The following is a 20,524-nucleotide window of genomic DNA, read 5'->3' on the forward strand; positions in this document are numbered from 1 at the left end:
TGGTCCATGTACCAGGACCATCCACATCCCATGGAACAGAGTTAGAAATACAGTCTTGAAATCCAGAGCTAATGAACCATAATCTGCTATTTTAACAGAATCCCCCAGGGGCTTTGTGTGCACATTAAGGTCTGAAATGCATGCTCCTCTCCACTCTGGGACTTTGCATGTGCTGTTCCCTCTGCCTGGAGCACTCTTGCCCACTAAAGCCTCCCCAAGGAAGCCTGTCTTATATCACCTTCACTGTTGTCTGTTTTATGCTGGCTCTCCTATTCCACATGGGTTCGCTGGAGGCACCAGCTGTCTTGCACCCCTTCTGCGTCCCCTCCCTTCCAGAAGCCCACCCTGATTCACTTTCAGTATTACTTGTTTAATACCTGCCCACCCTCACGTTTGAGTCCTACCATGGCGCCGCTGCCTCCTCCAGGAAGCCGGCTCTGATCCCCTCTCCCCCCCCGCCACTCCACAGCCGTTGACCGACCTTCAACCCTCTCTTTCCCTCCTCCTGTGCCGTAGCGAGGGCACGCTGGTGTTCAAGCCGGGCGAGACACAGAAGGAGCTGCGCATCGGCATCATCGACGACGACATCTTCGAGGAAGACGAGCACTTCTTCGTGCGGCTGCTGAACCTACGTGTGGGCGATGCACAGGGCATGTTCGAGCCCGATGGCGGCGGGCGGCCCAAGGGGCGGCTGGTGGCACCGCTGCTGGCCACCGTCACCATCCTGGACGACGACCACGCGGGCATCTTCTCCTTCCAGGACCGCCTGCTGCACGTGAGCGAGTGCATGGGCACCGTGGACGTGCGCGTCGTGCGCAGCTCGGGCGCGCGCGGCACCGTGCGCCTCCCCTACCGCACGGTGGACGGCACGGCGCGCGGCGGCGGCGTGCACTACGAGGACGCCTGCGGCGAGCTGGAGTTTGGCGACGACGAGACCACGTGAGCGCTGCCCGCCGCAGGGGAAACGCGGCTGGACCGGCGGGAAGGGCGGGTCCCAGGCCTGGGAGACTCTACCCGGATTGTAGCTTGACGCGCGCGATGGGCGTGGGCGGCGCTGCCCGGTGGGCGGGGCACTGGAATCTTTGGGGCGTGCTCACTTGGTGGGCGGGGCTTGGGTGGGACCTTGCCTGTGAAATGAAGGGCTGGGAGGTGGGCCAGGCCTCGAGAGGGGGAGGAGCAGGGAAGAGTAGGGAGGAGACAAGGTGATGGGGGGACGGGCGTGGAAGGGGCCTGGAGCAAGGCTGCTCTGGGGAGAGGAGGGCGGCACCGGGAGAGGAAGGGCCCGGCGAAGAAGAGAGGGGACCAGATAAAGGCCTGGGAGCGGAGGGTGAAGACAGTAATTGGCAGAGGGTGGAGAGAGTGTAGTCTGAGGAGAGGAGCCCTGAGGGGAGGAGAGAAGGGTCCTGTCGAGGTGAGACGGTCTCTGTGGAAATGGGGTGCGAGTCTGAAGAATGGGGAAGGGGCAAGGCTTAAGGCTACAGGTGGGGGTAGGGACATATAGAAATTGACCAGAACTGCGATAGAGGGCGGGGCCTAAGTTGTTTGGGCGGGGTCTGCGAAAAGGGGTGGAGCTTGTGGGTAGGAGGAAGACCTAGGGAAATGGCACACCGTAGGGGAATGTGGGCGAGGCTTTGGGAAAAGACTGAGTAGGAATTTGGGGGCCTGGGAAGCTGGGGGCAGGTCCTGGGGTGACACCGGGGAAACTGGAGGGCTGGGGTTTGGGAAAGTGGGGTGAGGGATCTATGGAGGTGGACCAAAAACTCAGGCATACATACGAACGTACAGGCATGTAGACACACAGTGACAACCAACACGCACGCTGGCGCAAACACACAGCCCGGACACGCACGCTAAAACAGTCAGGGCTGTCCTCACGCCCAGTCACACGACCAGCGCCTTGCACAGCGCCAGTGTCCCCAGTCTCCCCCATGTGCGCTTGCAGCCTCACATCCTCCACCGCCTGCCTGGGATGCGGCCCGCGAGGCCCTCAGGCCCGCTCCCTGTCGCCCCCGCGCGCCCGTCTGTCTCCAGCCTCCGCCGCCCACACTCCTCCCCCCAGGCGCCCCCTCCCTCTCCCCTCCCAGCCACTGTGCTCGGCCTCCGCTCCGCTCCCCTCTGCTCTCCCTGTGTCCATCTCTCCCATCGCGTCTCTGGGTCGCGCTTCCTGCTAGTCTCCCTCTGGGTCTCTTGTTTTGGTCTCTACATCTCTGTCCCAGTATCTAGCTATCTAACCTGGTTGTGGTTCGGACACGGCTTTTCCATATCTTTCCATCTCCCTGTCTGGCTTGGGTTGAGTGCTTGGGCTGGGGACTGAGGGCACTATCCCAGTTGGCATCTCTCACAGCAGAGGCAGGGGGGGATAGGGAGAGTGGTCTTTCTGCTTGTTCTGGTCCTTCCTGTAGTCTAACCCACTTCCCTCCTGCTGCTGCGACCCCACAGGCCCTCTCTTCCCCCACACGGCTTCCCCAGGCTGGGACACCCCCTGTCCCTCGCCCCCGCCCCCGCCCAAGCTTCCAGCTGTGGCTCCAGGAGACAGAGAACAGGAGGCTAATTAGCGTTTAGGGAAACACATCCGTCCTCTGACTGGCAGGCGCTAATTAGAGGTGCTTGGAAGCAGCCCGGCTGGAGGGGTGGCCCCGGGCAGGATCAACACAGAGATGGAGGAGAGACGCCCAGAGAGGGGATGGCGGGAGAGAATGCAGGAAGGGGGGAACAAACAGGCACCCAGAGACAGGGAGGCCTAGAGAAAAAGAGAGGCAGAGATAATAACAGAGAAACACGGAAAAGAGAGGCAGAGAACATGAGAGAGAGAGAAAGAAACTTAAGAGAAAGGTACAAAAGGAGAAGGAAACAGAGACTGATACTCCGAGAGAGGGAGAGACTGAGAGGCTGAGATCAGGGGGACCAGAGGAGGAGAGACGGAGGGGAGACAGAAAGAGAGACAAGCTCAGCACTGAGAGAAACACAGTGGGACTCGGGGAAGGAATCCTCCTCCCGATGCTAGTGAGAGAAGAGAGTTTGGGTCACTGAGAGAGGACGAGAGACGGGGTGAGAAAGAGACAGGGTCTGAGATCGGGGGGCAGGGCAGGAGAGAGGGTGGACTCCCCAGGAAACAGGAGGTGACAGAACGTCCAGCTGGGGAGGAAGAGTCTTCCCTTGACCTCAGGAAGTCCTGCCCTTGTCTGGCTCAAGTACCCCTGGCTGTTCCCTATCGGTTGGGTTTCTTCTCCTCCTGGGTCCCCTCAGGGCGTGCCTGTCAGGGTGCCAGTTGGCCCGCCTGTCACCGTGTGTGTCAGTCACTGCATGTGCGTGGAGCACGGCCTGTCTGTGAGGGGGTGAGCGTCGGAGCTGTGTGTACATCGCCTTGTCAGCATGTCACCGTGTCAGCAGCTGTCTGCGTGTGTCAGGGCGTGTGAGGGGTGTCTCAGGCAACCTCACTCCTCGCCGCTCGGTGTTTCAGCACCGCGGACAGCTCCCGCCCCACTCCTGAGGTGGGGGCGCCATTTCTTTCCGCCCACGGGAAGTTTAAAATATTCTGAGACTGGGAGGGGATGAGGGTGGAGGTGGGCACGTGCCCTCACATGACTGTCCTGTGTGTGTGTACGTCTTTGCGTGGGTGTTGCTGTGTCCTGTGCATGAGGGTATTGAGACGGGTTCTTGGAGTGACGGTATGACTGAGACCCTTTCGGATGGATTGTGTTGGCTCTGGCCATTCCATTCTGTGGACATTGAGAGACCAAGGTGGGGAGAGAAGGACAGATAAAGAAAGGCTGGGAGATGGAGAGAGACTGGGACAGGAGGGTCAGAGACAGAAACAGATGGAGAGACAGACACACAGAGAGGATGACATGGCCAGAGAGACAGAAGAAGAATGAGAGACCAAAATGCAGAAAGAGACCATTGCAGGGAGTAAACAGACACTAGGAGTCAGAAAGAACAAGGTAGAAGAAAGGAGTGAGTGCATGGTACCACAGTGGGGGTCTGCAGGCTGGTGGTGCCACGGCTGTGGAGGGGGTGTTGCGCTAACAGGCATCTGGTCCCTGGGATTTTGCCACCGCATAGAGAATGGCGGCGGGGTGTGATTGTGTGTGGGTGTGGGCGGTGTGACTGGCTGTGCTTCCTCTGCTGGCTGACTGTGTAGGCTGGGTGTTTGCGCTTTGGGGTTCTGGGGCCAGGTCTTGTGGTTCCTACAGCTGAAAATGCTGCTAATGGCAGAGCTGTGGACTTGCTGGGGTTGCCGGTCTTTGTAATCAAGGGGGTAGGTGTGTGCCAGAGGGACAGATAACTTCTGGCGGTGCGTCCCCTGCCACCCTCTGGTTCCATAGCATGGGGATGCTGAGAAAATCACTTAGTTCTCAGTTAACCCTCCAAATGGGGTCAGGACAGAGGGCAGAAAACCCGGGAAGGTCTCCTGGGCTGAAGGATTCAAGTTAGCGCATGTTTATGGAGGGCTACTCTAATCCAGGCATTGTTCTGTGCGCTGGGAGTACAGCAGAGAACATAAATGAACAACGACCACTGCCCTGGTGGGACTTACAATTAGAGGAGGCAAATGGTAAATGATACGCGAACACATTAGATGGTGTGTTAGAAGGTGATATAGAACAGAGAAGACATAGAGCAGGGTAAGGGGGACAGGCATGCTGGGGTGGATTTTGTTATTCATGAAGGTGGTGGGAGTGGGCCTCACTGAGAAGAAGGAGAAGTGTGAAAAGAGAACTGGAGGAACAGAAGGAGAAGAGTGTTCTAAGTAGAAGAAACAGCCAGTGCAAAGGCCCTGAGGCATGAGCAGGCCTGGTTCCAGGAACAGTGGGGAGGCCAGTATAGCTGGAGTGAGCAAAGGGGAGAGGGCTGGGAGGTCAGAAAGGGAACAAGGGCCAGATTGTGGGCCATTCTGAGGACCTAGGCTATTATTCCCAATGAGATGGGAGCCATGTGAATAGGAAGGACCTGATCTAACTTAGATTTTAGCAGGATTCCTCAGGTTGCTCTCTAATAAACTTCAGCTTCCTCAGCTGTTTCTGGGCTTGTTTCTGTCAAATGGAGATGATTAGAGAGCCTCCCTTTGAGGGTGGTTGTAAAGATTAATGAGGATGCAGGGCCTGGGATGGAGTGGGTGCTCAAGGGGCTGGGTGGCTAATGGGCAAGTTAGTGGTTTCGAGGAGGGAGCCTTAAACTGGGGTCTGCCTCCCTCTCAGGAAAACTCTTCAGGTGAAGATAGTGGATGATGAGGAATATGAGAAAAAGGATAATTTCTTCATCGAGCTGGGCCAGCCTCAGTGGCTGAAGCGAGGCATTTCAGGTGAGGACCGACGCGGGGGCTCTGGGAGAGCTACGAGGCCCAGGGAGGGAGACCCTGAGAGACCCAGTCATGGGCTCTGCCTTCAAGCTCATGGCTCTGAGTTCCCAGGGACGCGATCTCACTTTCTCTTTGTCTCTGTCTCTCCCCAGCTCTGCTTCTCAATCAAGGTGAGTGGGGTGACCACCGGGCTTTGTCCGGAGGGGAGATGCTGGAGGGAGATCTCAGGGGAGGTCGTGTCCGGTTTGAGGCAGGTTAGAGGTAGAGATAAAGGTAGATTTGGGCTGGGTGAGGGTTGGAGCTAGCCTTAGGGTTGGCGGGGTCCGTTGAGTTTCGGGTTACAGGGAGGGATTCAGAGGCCAAGACCAAGTTTTGTTTATAGTTAGGGTTGGGAGAATGGTTAAGCCATAGACTCCATTCTGGGTTTGTGGTGGGGTCAGAGAGAATCAGGTTTGGGGTTGATTAGGACTGGGGTGGGATTAGGATTTGGAATCAGGACTCAGACTGGCTCAGGGTTAGCATTAAGCTGGAGGTTGCTTGCTGGGTTTGTGGTGAGATCGGATTAGAAACGGGGTCAGATTTAAGTCAAAGGTAAGGTGAGTTTGGGGGATTTGTGGTTAGAACATCAGGTCAGAGATTGGGGTGGGAGTTGGGGCCAGGGGCAGTGGCTTGGAAATAGTGACGGAGTAGTTTTGGAGTTGAGATCAGAATCAGAGTTGGAAGTTAGGATCAGGGTTAGATTAGAGATTGGACTAGTCAGGGTAAATAATAGAAGCTTCTGTAACAAATAGGCCCCCAGATCCCCATAGCTTAACTCAGTAAAAGTTGTTTCTTGCTTGGGCAGAGTCTTCTGAGTGTTCCTGGTTGGAGGCCGGCTCTCTTCTGAGAGTTGGGGTTGGATTGGTGCTAGGCTTGCAGCAAAGTGTCAGCACACTCTGGGGAGATAAATGAGCTCAGGGCCAAAATTTGTACTAAAATGGTGTATCCCCCTCTTTCCTCACCTCCTCAGACATACTCGAGGGTGTTTTCAGAGCTTGGATGTAGAGCCCAGGTCTCCCCCCAGGAGGATGGTGATGGTGATAACGATGTTGGTGATGATAATAAAGATGATAGTGTTCTTGGCTATTCGTTGTGTGCAAGGCACTGTGCTGAGCACTTCACATGAATTAACTCCTTTAGCTTTTTCACAGCCTCCCTGTGAGGTAGGGATTGTTATTCTACCCATTTTACAGATATGAACACAGGCTCAGAGAGGCTAAGGCATTGCCCAAAGTCACACAGCCCCCACTGTATGAACCCCAGAGCTCAACAGCTGAACTTTATGGACCAGCCCATAGGAGCTGGGTCTCAGATTGAGGGCATAGTGGTGGTCAGATGGGAGGCTGGGGCAGGCTAGGGGGATGTCACCAAAGAGGCTTCCCAGAGGACAGCAGAGTTTCTTTATGGGAACAGGTAATGAAGGCATCGCAGGCCTAATTACGTAGGCCTCCTGAGAGTCTAACTTGCATCCTTCATGCTGCAGGGGATGGAGACAGGAAGCTGACAGCCGAGGAGGAGGAGGCTCGGAGGATAGCAGAGATGGGCAAGCCAGTTCTCGGGGAAAACTGCCGGCTGGAGGTCATCATTGAGGAGTCGTATGACTTTAAGGTGACTTTCTGGGGTCTCGTCTTCCTGGGGTCTTGCCTGAGTCATTTCCTTAGGGAGAGCCCAGGAGGGGGTCGCAAGGAAGGGGCTGCCAAGGGTCCGAGGCCATCCTCCAGGCCCCTCACCACCATGGACAGCACACGCCTCCCATTTTTTCCCCCTTGCTATTAGAACTGGGGTGTGGAAGATTGAGGACCCCTGGGGTATGGGCCCCCAGCCCCAGTTCCTCTCGTGGGGCTTCAGGGTGCCCTGAGATGATCGTGGGCAGTGACCTCTCCCCCACCTTTCATCCCCAGAACACGGTGGATAAACTCATCAAGAAAACCAACTTGGCTTTGGTGATTGGGACCCATTCATGGAGGGAACAGTTTTTAGAAGCAATTACGGTGAGCGCAGGTAAGTGGGGAGGGAGGAGAAAGGGAGAGAGAGAGGAGAGAGGAACGGAGAGACAGAGATGGGGAGGCAGAAAGAGAGAAAAGTGAATGGAAAGAAGGAAAGAGGGACAAGGAGAGGACAGAGAGCAACAGGAAATAGGGAAGAAAACAAAACAAAACACGGAGAGACAGACACAAAGAAAAAGAGAAAGAAGCAGAGAGACACAGACCAAGGAAAAGACGGGGCAATGACAAACAGGAGACACACCCGGGGAATCATGGAGAAAGACAGAGGTGCAGAGAGGGTGCAAGTGACATAGAGAATGAAGTGAGTGACATGCAGAGGGTCAGAGAGAGGGGCAGGTGGCTCGCAGACGGCAGAGAGAAAGGGATACAGAGACAAGGGCAGGGGGAAGAGGTGCAGGGAGGGGGGACCCCGCCGGCTTTCTCCTGGTGTCAGGCCTTTGGAGGGTGGGATCAGGTTAAGTGGCATGGCCTCCCCAGACAGAGCCCAGGCTCCTCTGTTGCCGTGGAGACGGTCACCACGGCACCCAGCTGTCTCCCACCTGTGGGTTCCCATCCTCCTTAGGCCTTAGACAGGTCCATACTGCCCCCCTGTGGCCAGAGACACGGGACACGGATTCACAGACAATCAGGGAGACTAACATTGGCCATTTGTGGTCCAGATTGGGGGAAACTGAGGCCCAGAGAGACAGAAGGAAATGGCCTGAAGTCCCACAGGGAATCCAGAAAGGGCCAACATGGAACTCAGGGCTTCTGTCCCTTACACAGCATCGCGTTTCCTGCAGGGAAGGCCTAGCTGGGGGGAACTGAAAACACAAGGCGTTGCAGTTGGAAAGAAACTGGTTGTGAGATCAACCAGTCTTCCGTCCTTTGGGGACGGAAAAACACAGGGCAGCAGGCCCAGAGACACAAGATTGGAGGCCTAAGAGAAACAGGCTGGCGTCTCCCTCCGAAGCCATATTCTTTTGACATTTCTTTCTGAGGGATCCTCTGGACCAGTTCTATGCAGGACATTGCCGGGGACAAAGAGAACAATGGCAGCTTGGGCCTCGTCCTCACAGTCTAGTGGGGGAGATAGACCTGCCACAAGAGAGTGACAACCCAGAGCGGGCAGGGCTGGGACAGAGGACCCCAGGGAGCGGTGGGAGCCCCAGTAGGGTGTCTGACCCAGCCCAAAGGGTAGGGAGGGCTTCCTGGAGGAGGAGGCTTCTGAGCTGTGTCTTCAAGTTGGAATAGGAGTTAGCCAGGAGGAGAGAGAGGACAGTAGTGTTCCAGGCAGAGAGAAAACCAAGTGCAGAGTCTGGAAGTATGTTGAGGGAAGGTGACCAGTTTTGTGTGTGAAAAAGAGGCATGGGATGGGGCTGGAGTAAGCAGGGTCCGGACCACGCAAGTCTTCGTGGGCCACAGTAGGGAGTTGGGGTGTCATTTGGTGCATGGGGGTCTGGGAGCATTTTGAAGGAGGGCAGATGGTGGAGTTCAAGATTTTTTGAGAAAGAAGAGAACAAGGATGGGGCCGGAGTGAGTGAAGGCTGCCAGGCCAGCAGGAGGCGGACACTTGGGCCTCCAGGATGTAGGGAGAAGCTTAAGCTTTATCCCGAGACCCGTGGGGAGCCGGATGCTTCCTTCTGGGCTGCCCTGAAGAGAAGGGGGTAGCAAGAAAGTGAAACCAGGTACTAGGTGGTGGCCGCAGAGGCCCAGCAGCTGTCAGGTGGGGGGGTGTGCAAAGCAGGTGATGGGAGCAGAGGAAAGAGTGGGTTGGAGGGAGAGTAAACCATGGCAGTAAAGACAACAGGCAATCATGACAATGTGTGGAGCACCTGACAGCCTCAAAGTCCATTTACTGCATAAGCCTATTTAGGTAGTGGTGCCCACCCAGTACCTGATCCTTTCGCACTGTTGACTGGCACTGTGAGCGCATGGCTGTTTGGGGCATGGCTGGAAAAGCGCAGCTCTCGCTCCCTTAGGGGATGAATCATATCCAGCTTGCACTCAGAGGTGTTTTTGTGTTTCCTTTACCTGCCTTCCTCGACTGGAAGCCAGGTTGGACCTGGAGCATCTTTGAATTCCCCAGGCACCGGCAGGGGCCCTCAACAGTAGCTGTCACACTGGAGATGGGCCAGGCACACAGCATTTGATATGGCCTGACTCACATAGCCAGCACAGCCCTCTCTTGAGGCAGGTCCAGTTTTTACTCCCACTTCTTAAATTGACATCAGAGGCTCAGAGTGATTAGGAGACTGATTCTGGATCACACAGAGGATCAAGGGCTTGACACCAGAGAGGTGGCAAGGGCTTGACACCAAAACCACAGATGCAATAGTGAGGCTCCCTCTAGATGGGAACGGCTGGAGAAGTAGGCATAGGCCTGTGCCTGCCCATTCTGGAATGCCAAGGCCAGGAGTACAGGCAGCCAATGCAGGATTTGAAACAAGGCAGGGAGAAGCCCCAAGAGATGCAGTGATAGCAGCCCCTTCCCTCTTGGACCTTGGCCATGTCTCACTGTGTTGTCAGCCAGGGATGTGTTCAGCAGCAGACAACAGAAAACTTGACCACAACTGGCTTAGGCACAGTAGAGTTTATTTTTCTTACAGAACAAAAAAATCTGTAAGTAGCAGCCCCGTAGTATCATTAAACACCGAGGCCCTTTTATTTCTTTTTCCCATTCTCAGCTTTTGCCTTCTTGGTTGCAAGACTGCTGCTGCAGCTCCAGGTATCAAGTCCATATTCCAGGCAGGAAGAAAGAGGAAGCAGGGAACCAGAAAGGAGGAGCATGCCTGTTGTGTTCAAGTTTCCAGTTTTAGTTTCTAATCCCATGTTACCTAGAGTCACAACAAAATCTCATTCTTCGAGATATAGCATGTAGAGCCAAGAAACTCACAGACCACTGAGTTAAGTAAGCATTTACAAATTAAAACATTGATTTTTTTTTTCTTAACAAGCCAAGTGGCTAAAGTGAGCCAGAAAAGTGGGAAAGGGATATACATCCTGAATCCCCAAGCCCGTCAGTCTCTCTCTGCCATCAGTGTCCTCTGCTCCCTGACATTACAAGGAACCCTTCGGTTGAAACAGGGGACGTGGCTCCATGATTTGGTGGCCGGACTTTTATTCCCTGACTTGCTCTGAGTGACTGGTCAAGGGTTACAGTGTCTCTTATCAACGCCTTTCCAGATTTAATGCTTGGCACACTCAAATGTATTCACTGCATGTCATTTATTGCTTTGTGCTTATCAGTTTAGGGCAAGGCAGACAAAACATTTCATCTGTGCATTTCATTTATACATGTCACTACAGGTCAAAAACAGGTCAAATTTGGTCACAATAGGCGACACAAACAACTCTAAGGTTGACTGAGACATCCTTTAGAAAGCTCAGAAAACATCTATAACACAGTATCAGGAAAGTTAGCACTTTCCAGAAACCCTCTAATATTTATGTCTCATTGCCAGACTGGGTCACATTACCACTGGTGCAAGGGATTCCGGGAAAGTGAGTTTTTAGCTGAGGACATGACTGTTGCTAGCTTCAAGGGATTCTGGAAAAATCACTAATGTTAGGTGGGTATTTGGCTGTCTCTATCTGCAAAGGATTCTGAGAAAACAATCACCTTTCTATTGTTAGCTGCAGAAAATCAGAAGAAGTCAGTATTTCTGGCTTGGAAATGACTGTTGGTAACTGTAAAAGCTTCTGGGGAAAGGAGTGTTTTTAGCTTGGGATATGGCCACCTCTAGCAGCAAGTGATCCTGGGAAGCTGATATTTTTAGCTGGGCACATGGCTTCCTCTAGCTTTAAGGGATTCTGGGAAAGTGAATATTTTTACCTGGGCCCATACATTCTCCCAGCTGCGAGGGATTCTGGGAAATCAATTTATTTTACTGGACTCACTATCTGGAAGTTGAGTGAAAAGAGAACTCTGTAGGCAAGGAAGAAGGCATGGGTGTGTGCCCCAGCTGGGGGGGTCATGTGCCCACAGGGGACGAGGAGGAGGAGGAGGACGGGTCCCGGGAGGAGCGGCTGCCGTCCTGCTTTGACTACGTCATGCACTTCCTGACGGTGTTCTGGAAGGTGCTGTTCGCCTGCGTACCCCCAACTGAGTACTGCCACGGCTGGGCCTGCTTCGGTGTCTGCATCCTGGTCATCGGCCTGCTCACTGCCCTCATCGGGGACCTTGCCTCCCACTTTGGCTGCACTGTTGGCCTCAAGGACTCCGTCAACGCCGTAGTCTTCGTGGCCCTGGGCACCTCCATCCCCGGTAACCCCCCCAGGAGACTGCTTGTCGGAGTAGGTTCTCAGAGAAGCCAGACAGTGGAGCCTAAGAGAAAGGCCCTGTGGAAATGAAGGGGTGGAGTCATATAGACCCGTGTGGAAGATGCCACAGAAATACAGCGGTGGAGCTTAAAAGAAACCAGGCTGGGGTCCTATATTCAATATGTGAATTGAATCCTCCCCAGAAGCAGCTAGGCATAATGTCCCATAGAACTAAGATGATGGGGAACAGTAGACATCAGATGATGGATTCTGTAGTAAGGTGGCGGGGCATTGAAGAGATGGGTGTTGGGAGAGGGGGTTCCATAGAACTACAGTGGGGACTTAATAGAAACCATTCAGTGGGTCCATAGAAATGTTAATTACCCCCCCACACACACACACCAAGAAACCAGATGGAAGATTCCATAGAACTAGGTTGGTGGGCATGACAGACACCAGGCCAGTGACTCTGTTTAAGTAGGATGAGGGGCAGAGTAGAAGCCAGACGTCAAAGAAGGGGTGGGGGTGCCATGGAAATCAGATCATGGGGCTTCAGAGACTAGAGTACATGTCCCATTGAAAAACAGTGGCTGTGGTCCCCTCTTCCCAAACAAACCTGAGGGACTGTCCCTTAGAAACCAGGTGGTCAAGAGTGAAATCCTTACCAGGTGTGGGGAGCCTGACACCACTGTTTTCCACACCAGAAGTTCACCAGTCAGGTAGTGGCGCTGCAGGCCTAGAAGGCAGATGGTGGGTCCCGTACGAAGCAACCACTGTGAATGTTCAGATGTTCAGAAATGGGTGGAGGCTGTAGAAACCAAACCACTTGCGTGAGTGAACCAAGTGGGGAACTGACAGAAAAGGGGTTGCATGTAGGTGGAACCTGACACTTACTCTGTCCAGCTGGGTGGCACTGGGATGACTAGGCCGTAGAAGAACAGGCAGTGGGGTCATGGGAAGCCGGGTGTGAGTCCCATAGTGAGTAGGCAGCAGGCTCCATAGAATGCAGAGACTGGGCGACACAGAAGTCGGGCAGTGAGTCCCACCGAAAGTAGGCAGAGCTCCGTGGAAAAGCAGTGGGCTCCCTAGAAAGCAGGCAGCAGACCCTATAGAATATAGGTGATAGGTCCCACAGAGAGCAGACAGCAGGTCTCCACGAAAGAGGCAGCGAGTGCCATAGAAGCAGGTAGTGGATCCCACTGAATGCAGCCAAGCGCCACGGGAGGCAGGCCGCTGGTCTGGCACCGACCGACTCTGCCTCTTGGGTGGGGTCAGGGGCCCCAGGCCGTTCTGTCTGCGCAGCGCCGCAGAAGTGAGAGGTGGGGCATGGGGGGGAATGGAAAACGGGCGACAGGCGCAGGTGAATGCCGTCGCCTGTGGGTGACCGCCCGTCTCTGCCCACGCAGACACGTTCGCCAGCAAGGTGGCGGCGCTGCAGGACCAGTGCGCGGACGCGTCCATCGGCAACGTGACGGGCTCCAACGCCGTGAACGTGTTCCTGGGCCTGGGCGTGGCCTGGTCGGTGGCCGCCGTGTACTGGGCGGTGCAGGGCCGCCCCTTCGAGGTGCGCACCGGCACGCTGGCCTTCTCCGTCACGCTCTTCACCGTCTTCGCCTTCGTGGGCATCGCGGTGCTGCTGTACCGGCGCCGGCCGCACATCGGCGGCGAGCTGGGCGGCCCGCGCGGCCCCAAGCTCGCCACCACGGCGCTCTTCCTCGGCCTCTGGTTCCTCTACATCCTCTTCGCGAGCCTGGAGGCGTACTGCCACATCCGGGGCTTCTAGGCGCTCCCCAGAGACCCGGCCTCCCGCCGGAGCCGGCGCCCCTGCTCGGGACCCGCGCCTCCTTTGTCCTCCAGAGACCCGGCCTCCTCCCCTGGGGCTCGGCCTCCCTTTCTGCTGGGAATTGATCTCCCTGCCCTCTGTCGCCACCAACAGCCTCCTCCCGGCCCCTGGGGAGCTTCCCCCAGTCCTCCGAGTTACCCACAACTGCATCCCATCACTGGTAGTCACTTACTGTCTACACCCCAGGGGAAATTTCCATCTGGAGGCCTTTCCCGTGAGAACCTGCCCCCAGCGGCTCTCTAGAGAGTCTGCCGTTTTCCCCCCTTGATACCCAGCCTTGCTCCATCTCTTAAGACCTTCTTTCTCTAGAGGACCCTACCACCACCATCGCTGTGAACCTGGGCCCCAGGGCCTCAGAAGTCAGCCCTCCCTGGGGGACCCTTGAAGGAGGCTGAGTCACAGATCTCAGCCCTGGCCCCTGACCCTCAGGGAGCTGCGTTGGGCCCTAGGGGGAGGGAGAGGAGCAGGTGGATGCGTGCACAACGGGGGCACATCTTCCCTGATTTCTCCACTCAGGCCCTTGGGAGGACACTAATTCTCGAGGCTTGGAGAAGGTAGGGGAGGAGTTTGGGGTTTCAGAGCTGGAGGAGGCACATTTTGAACCTGCAACTTCTCACATTCCAGTGCCCCCACTCGCCTCCACTACCTCTGAGAGCCCAGCCACACCTTGGGGAGGGGGGGCTGTGTGTGTATATAGTGTGTTTGGGGAGGGGATGCGGGAGGGTGCATGTCTTAGGGAAAAGGGACGACAGACTGAACTTTTGAGAGGGCAGCAGACTTCCCCAGCCATGAGAATCAGCTTTGGGGAGGAGGCCAGGAATCAAAGAGACTCCAGTGGATCTCCCATAACAATCCAGAAGGCTCATTTTGCCCTCGGTGCCAGCCAATCCGGGAAGGACCCTCGAGGAGGAGACCGAGGGTCCCAGAGGACCACTGCTACAAGCCAGCAAATGCTGCCACATCTCTGCCGGATGGGGAGCAGGGTGGGTGGGAGGGTTGGCCTGGAGCCAGGGGGTCTAGGTGGGCACTTTTAACTTTGAAGGCTACCTGTCTGTAGGTAGGTCATGCCCGTTTTTTTACTGTTGACGTTTCCTGTCCAAAGGACAACACACTGGGAGTGTGGGGAGCGCTGCCCACTTCTTGGGACCCTAAGGATGACCCTGTAACACCCGCTTCCCACAGGTTTTTAGCGTCATACGTCCTGTTGTGCATCACCCCAACATCCCAGACCTGGTACCCACTCCCCTTCTCTGGTCCTAGCTCATTAGCACCAGTCACTGTCTCTTTTCTCTGTGATTTCTGGAAAAGTTGCCATAAAACTTTGAAATTCTGCCTGAAAAACAACCTTGCTGTGGAAAGTTAGGATTCAGGAAGAGGGAGCTAATCGGGTCTCTGATTGAGAGTCGGGCAACTGTGAAACTGACCAGGTAACCCGCGGTTTCCACTCCCACAGTCCTCCGCAGGACACAGCCACACGCCCCCACCCCACCAGAGGTCCACGCGAGCTGGCCTCCGCCGCGCCTCCGCTCCCCGCCCAGGAGCTTTCCTCGCCGCGTCCCCACCGATCACCCTGCTTTCCCCAGCCACGCCGGAGCCTTCCTGGCCACGCCCCCATTCCAGAGCCGCAGACGACTATTCAGATGACTTCCTGGGAACTCGGAAGAGAAGGACCCAAATTTGCCTGATTAGGAGAGCTGGGGTTGACGGGGCAGGAGGAAGGTTTTTTTTATTTTTTATATTTTATTTTTTTATTTTATTTTGTGTGTGTGTGTGTGTGTACAGGAGGAGATTGTGTGTGTGTGTGTGTGTGTGTGTGTGTGTGTGTGTGTGTTACTCCAGTAAAAGGGCACTGCCTGTGCGAAGGTGCGCAGACTTGAGTTACTTTTTCATATTCCTGCCAGTGGTTAGCGTGAACGGAGTGTGGGGATTGGTGGGCGGGCAGGGCTCCCTCCAGACCTCATCGGCTCTATCCTAGGAGCAGAAGGCGTTGGAAGGCACTTAAAGGTGGGACGCGGGGGCGGGCAGTTAATATCGTCTGATTTACATTTTCAAACTTGCCTTCTGGCTGCCTGGGACGCTGGTGGCTGGGAGATCAGGGAGGAGGCTGGGGCAGCAGAGGGGGCTGGAGTAAGGTGGTGGGAGGCGTTGGCAAGACGGGTTTCATGAGGGGGTTCAGGGAGAACGTCCAGGCCGGGCCCTGGCAGGAAAGCAGTGGTGCACTCAATGGGGTCGCCAGCGAGTTTAAAAGCAGGAGCTTTCTAGGGGTGGGCCGAGGGGAGGACAACAAAGGAGGGGTGCAGTACCCCGAGGCCAGCAGCAGGGGGCCCGTTACCCCGGGCTTGAAGGAGTGAGCTAAGAGCTGACGCTGTTGAGGCTTGTGGCTGTGGCTGTGGCTGTGGCTGCAGCGGACGAGAGGAGCACCGGCACCAGCAACCCACCGCCCGGAGACACGGGTCTGGAGAGAACACCCGACCTTACTCTCCTGCCATTGGCCGAAAGAAGCCCGGGTCGAGAGAGGTAATGGGCCGGCGCACACAGGTTTCTTGGGGCAACAGAGGCCAGAGGGTGAAGGGCAGAAAGTAGGGCGGGGGCGGGGGTGGGGAGTGGGTGGTGGGGTGGTGGGGCGGAGAATTCCAGCCCAGAAAGCGAGGTGTCTCCTGGGCCTGGGGAACGAAGGTGGGGATAAGTGGGAAGAACAGGTATGAAGAATATGATGGGTTTGGGTGAGCACATGCTGAGGGTGCAATAGCTATGAGACACCCAGAGGCACCGTCAGGAGGGGACATCCAGGGACACCTGGAGCTCAGGGGAAGGCGCTGCATTCGACAGAGATTTGGGATTTGTTGGCAATGAGGTGCCCCCAAGCAACAGAGGGAGTGGGGCTGCCCAGGGAGTGTGTAGTGTGGGAAGAGGGCATGGGTAGTGCCCTGGGGACCCCCAACATCCAAGGGGCACATGGAAGATGGGAGACAGGGGAGGACATGCCAGAGAGGCAGGCAGGAACCAGGGAACTAGAGCACCTGAAGCTGAGAGGTTTCCAGAATGAGGGTGTGGTCAACAGGGTCAAAGGTCACATAGGTGGAAGAAGATGAGCACTAGAAAGTGACCTTGAGATTTAGGACTTGACAGCAGTTTGGAGGAGGTTGTGAAGAATCTTGAGGGAAAGGAAGTCGCTGGAAGAAGAAATGGCAATAAGCTGCATGGTGAGACTCGCTTTCCCAGCCTCCTTTGCAACTAGGGCACAGACACGTGACTTAGGTCCCAGCAACAGACTGAGTCTTGAACTCCAAGGGAGCACCTTGCAGAAGGAGGCTCTGTGTGGGACCCACTCAGCTAGTGAGGATGGTGTGGCAGGCACACTCACTTTGGGAGGGATCAATGATCGCAAGAAGGAGCACAGACAGTGCAGTGCCACAGATGCTGGGCGCAGGTGCAGTTAGGCCCAGGTCCTGGCAGCAGTGCACATGGGGGTGCCGAAGCCTCAGATTCACCAGTGGCTGTGGAGGTGGTTTCCTCGTTAGGTCGGTTCTGGGTGTGGTTTGGGGCTGTCTTCTGGAAACAGCATCCTGCCTGGGCCTCCAGGCCACTCAGTGCTTCTGTAAGGCACTCATAAACTCCATGTAGTGAATTGTAGCACTATTCACTCAATTCTGTTTTCTTCCCCACAGGAAGATTATATCCTGCCCTTTGGAAGCCAGTAAATAACCAGTTGACTTGCCTCAGCTAAGAAGAGGGCAGAAGTGATGGGAGGTCCTTCTGGGTAGAAGCTTTAGAAACACTGCATACTTTGCCATGTCTCTTTTTCCTCAGCCATGATGACCCATAATTTTGTCAATAGTGACAGCTCTAACAGCCTGGTGTCCAGGAGTAAAATTGACAGGCAGCCAACTGGCAGTGGGCTTGTAGCTTTATCGAGAAATAAATCTCTAAATCTCATTCCACTGAGATTTGGGGGATGTTTGTTACTGCAGCATAACCCAGCCAAAGCTGACTGGTACGTTCTGCTTCTGTACAATCGGTCAGTCAACTTATGCTGTGTGCAGCTAAGAACCCTGACGGAGGCTGAGGGGTCAAACTAGATGAGGTTTCCTAAGCTGAAGACCCCATATAGAGAAGGAGACTCCACTGAGAAGGTCAGTGGACAGGTTTCAGGAACTCTCTGAACTTCTGTGCAAAACACACAGACAAGTGCATTTTTCCTAGGAGAGGACCAATAACATTCATTGGATTTTCAAATTGGTTCATGACTTCAAAGACCCTAAGATGCTGGTCCTGGAGTTAGATTCCCTGGGTTCAAATCCCAGCTCTACTGCTCACTAGCTGTGCCACCTTGAGCAAGTTACTTAATGTCTCTGGGCCTCATCAGTAAAATGGAGATGATGATTGGTTAAAGGAGGAGGTACCTATAAAGTGATTTGAACAGTGTCTGACATATATCAAGTCCTTGTAAGGGCTATTAACGTTTTTACTAAAAGTGGTTAGATGTGGATTTAGATATGAATAACGGATCCAAAATAACAGTGGCTTAAATAAGATAAGGGTTTCTTTCTTTCTTGGGTAATGCGCCACATCTAGTATGCAACTCTAATTCATGAGGGCAGTAACCCCCCGATTTCTTCTGTCTCGCTGCTCTGACGTAGCTGGAGTACGGAGGCCCTCATCTGTTTAGCCCAAGGTGGCTCACCTGCATGGCCGCTTTCCAACCAGAATGATGGAGAGGAAGGAGAGGTCCACTTCCTCCTTCATCTCGTTGGCCAGACTTGACTCATACCGCCTGCCACGTGCAGCTGCAAGAGGGACTGAAAAAATGGAGTTTTTATTCTGTCATCCTGCTTGAAATCATGGAGGGGTTTTAAGGAAAAGGGGGAGTGTGGATTCTGAGAGACAATGAAGAGCCTCTTCTGCAGAAAGGACTGCGGGGACACACACCCACTCACGCTCGGAAATGCGGACCGGTCAGATGGTGGGCGCTCATGAAATCAGCCCCGAAGTTAACCCCAGAGAGTCCCAGGTCCTCTGTGCCAAGATCAAGGCCCCCAGCTGGATCCAGTCCCGAGCCTCTAACCCTCCCCGAACTCAAAGCACATTTCCTCAGCCTCTTCTTCCTGAACATTCCCCAAGTCCTTAGCCTGTTTCCCCCAAATCAATATTCAGCCTAATTCCCCCCATACCTTCCATTTCCTACTCTTCACCAACCTTCCCGTGATGCTCCAAGCATACATTTCTGGTTATCTGTTGCTACACGACAAACCACCCCCAGATTTAGTGGCTTAAAAATGACACGTCATTACCTCTCATGGTTCTGCAGGTGACCAGTTCACTTGGGCTCTAGAGGCTGACTTGGGTGGTCTTGGCTTGGGGTCCGTCACACAATGCACCCAGAGGTCCGCTGAGGCTGCAGGTATCTGGAGGGTCAGCGGACTGGTAACTCCCTCACGCGCTGACAGTCGATACTGGCCATCGGCTGAAAACTTAGCTAGGGCTGTTGACTGGAGCCTGTGGTTTTCTTAACAATTTCTGTTTCTCTCTTCCCATCTTGTCTCTGTACTGCTATCTCTCCCTCTATCTCTGTTTCCAAAGGTCTCTGTCTCATTTTGACCCCGTCTCCTGCATTGCGTTTCCTCAATTCCATCTTTCTCTCTGCCTCTACCGCTCCGCTTTGCTTTCTTGATCTGTATCTTCACTCCCTCTCTTTATCTCTGTTTCCAAGTGTCAGCCCCCCCACCCTATGCGTGTCTGTGTGTCTGTGTCTCCTTGTCAGTTATCTATTGCTGAGTGACAGGCCACCCTGAAACTTGGTGGCTCAGAACAATGGTGTGTTATCTCTCACAAGTCTGAGTGGTGACAGTTCTCCTGTTCCACGTGGTGCTGGCTGAGGTCGTTGTGAAGCTGTGTTCATTCTGGACCTTGGCTGGAGCTAGAATGGGCAAGATGCCCTCACTGGTGGCTGGAGTGGGCACTGCCTGTGGTCTGAGCCACTCACTTCTCCATGTAGCTCCCAGCCTCCCCTAGCTGGTTACACCAACTTCTCACAGCATGGTGGCTGGGTTCCGAGAGAGCCACTGCAGACGCTGTGAGACCCCAGGTCACATCTACCACATTCTGTTGGTCAAAACAACTCACAAGTGTCAACAGGCAAGACACTAAATGCCACCTCTCGACGGGTGGAACGTGTGTTGGGAGGGGAAGAATTGCTGGCAGCCATTCACGGTGGGCTGGAAAGTATATCCATGCTTTAATTCCTGGACCCTGTGAGTGTTTCCTTATATGACAAAAGGATTTTGCAGATAAGATTAAGTTAAAGATCTTGAGAGGGAGAGATGATCCCGGATGATCTGGGCAGGCGGAATGTAATCACATGCATACTTATGAGAGGAAGGCGGAGGCAGAGTCTACTCCAAGCAGAGGAGAAGGTCAGGAGAGGAGGGAGCAGAGATTTGAAGACACTGGCCTTGAAGACTGGAGGGCTGTAGCCGCAAGCCAAGGAATGCTAAGGTTCCAGAAGCTGCAATAGGCAAGGAGTGCATTCTCCACTAGAGCATCCGAAGAGACCACAGACCTGCTGACTCCTTTGTTTTGGCCCACTGAGACTGATTTTGGATTTTTGGCTTTCTGCATATGAATAAATCTGTATTGGCTTAAACCACTGAGTTTGTGCTGATTTGTTACAGCAGCCACAGGAAACTAATACACCATCTTTCGAGCTAATTCACCACTGCCTCTTGTCTCTGTTTCTATGTATCTCTATATCTTGAATTCTTTTTTTCAAATTGTGGTAAAAATACACATAACATTTACAATTTCAACCATTTTCAAGTGCACAATTCAGTGGCATCTAGTACATTCAGGATGTCGTGTAACCACCACCCTGTCTAGTGACAGAACGTTTTCCATCACCCAAAAGGAGGCCCCATACCTGTGAGCAGTCTCTCCCCGCACTGTCCTCCCCCAGCCTCTGGAAACCACCAATCCCCTGGTCTGCATGGATTTGTCTGTTCTGGACATTTTATATACACAGAACCCTACAACGTGTGGTCCTTTATGTCTGGCTTCCTTCACTTAGCAAGATGATTTTACAGTCCGCGATGATTTCCA

The 20,524-nt window shown here is 54.3% G+C and overlaps 1 protein-coding gene and 1 long non-coding RNA gene across 5 annotated transcripts in view; one reads left to right on the forward strand and one right to left on the reverse strand.

Moving 5' to 3' along the window:
• The window catches only part of SLC8A2 (solute carrier family 8 member A2), a 28,807-nt gene extending 14,396 nt beyond the window's left edge, over positions 1-14,411 (forward strand). For 3 of the 4 annotated variants that reach the window (XM_037005008.2, XM_037005009.2, XM_037005010.2), the window contains 7 exons: positions 517-939; positions 5,199-5,302; positions 5,452-5,469; positions 6,822-6,946; positions 7,240-7,339; positions 11,312-11,590; positions 12,993-14,411. In XM_037005008.2, coding sequence (XP_036860903.2) covers positions 517-939; positions 5,199-5,302; positions 5,452-5,469; positions 6,822-6,946; positions 7,240-7,339; positions 11,312-11,590; positions 12,993-13,369 — 1,426 coding nt within the window. In that variant the 3' untranslated portion in view covers positions 13,370-14,411. Of the gene's footprint in view, positions 1-516; positions 940-5,198; positions 5,303-5,451; positions 5,470-6,821; positions 6,947-7,239; positions 7,340-11,311; positions 11,591-12,992 lie in introns of those variants that run through there. The other variant, XM_037005011.2, reaches the window with a different exon arrangement.
• LOC108398870 (uncharacterized) lies at positions 11,562-12,983 on the reverse strand. Its single transcript, XR_001853523.3, has 3 exons — positions 12,481-12,983; positions 12,252-12,394; positions 11,562-11,664 (listed from the first exon to the last, which is right to left on the reverse strand). It is a non-coding gene; the product is annotated as an uncharacterized lncRNA (long non-coding RNA).
• Positions 14,412-20,524: the final 6,113 nt, after the last annotated feature.

This window comes from Manis javanica, chromosome 17 (genome assembly GCF_040802235.1).
Source record: "Manis javanica isolate MJ-LG chromosome 17, MJ_LKY, whole genome shotgun sequence".
Taxonomy (NCBI): domain Eukaryota; kingdom Metazoa; phylum Chordata; class Mammalia; order Pholidota; family Manidae; genus Manis; species Manis javanica.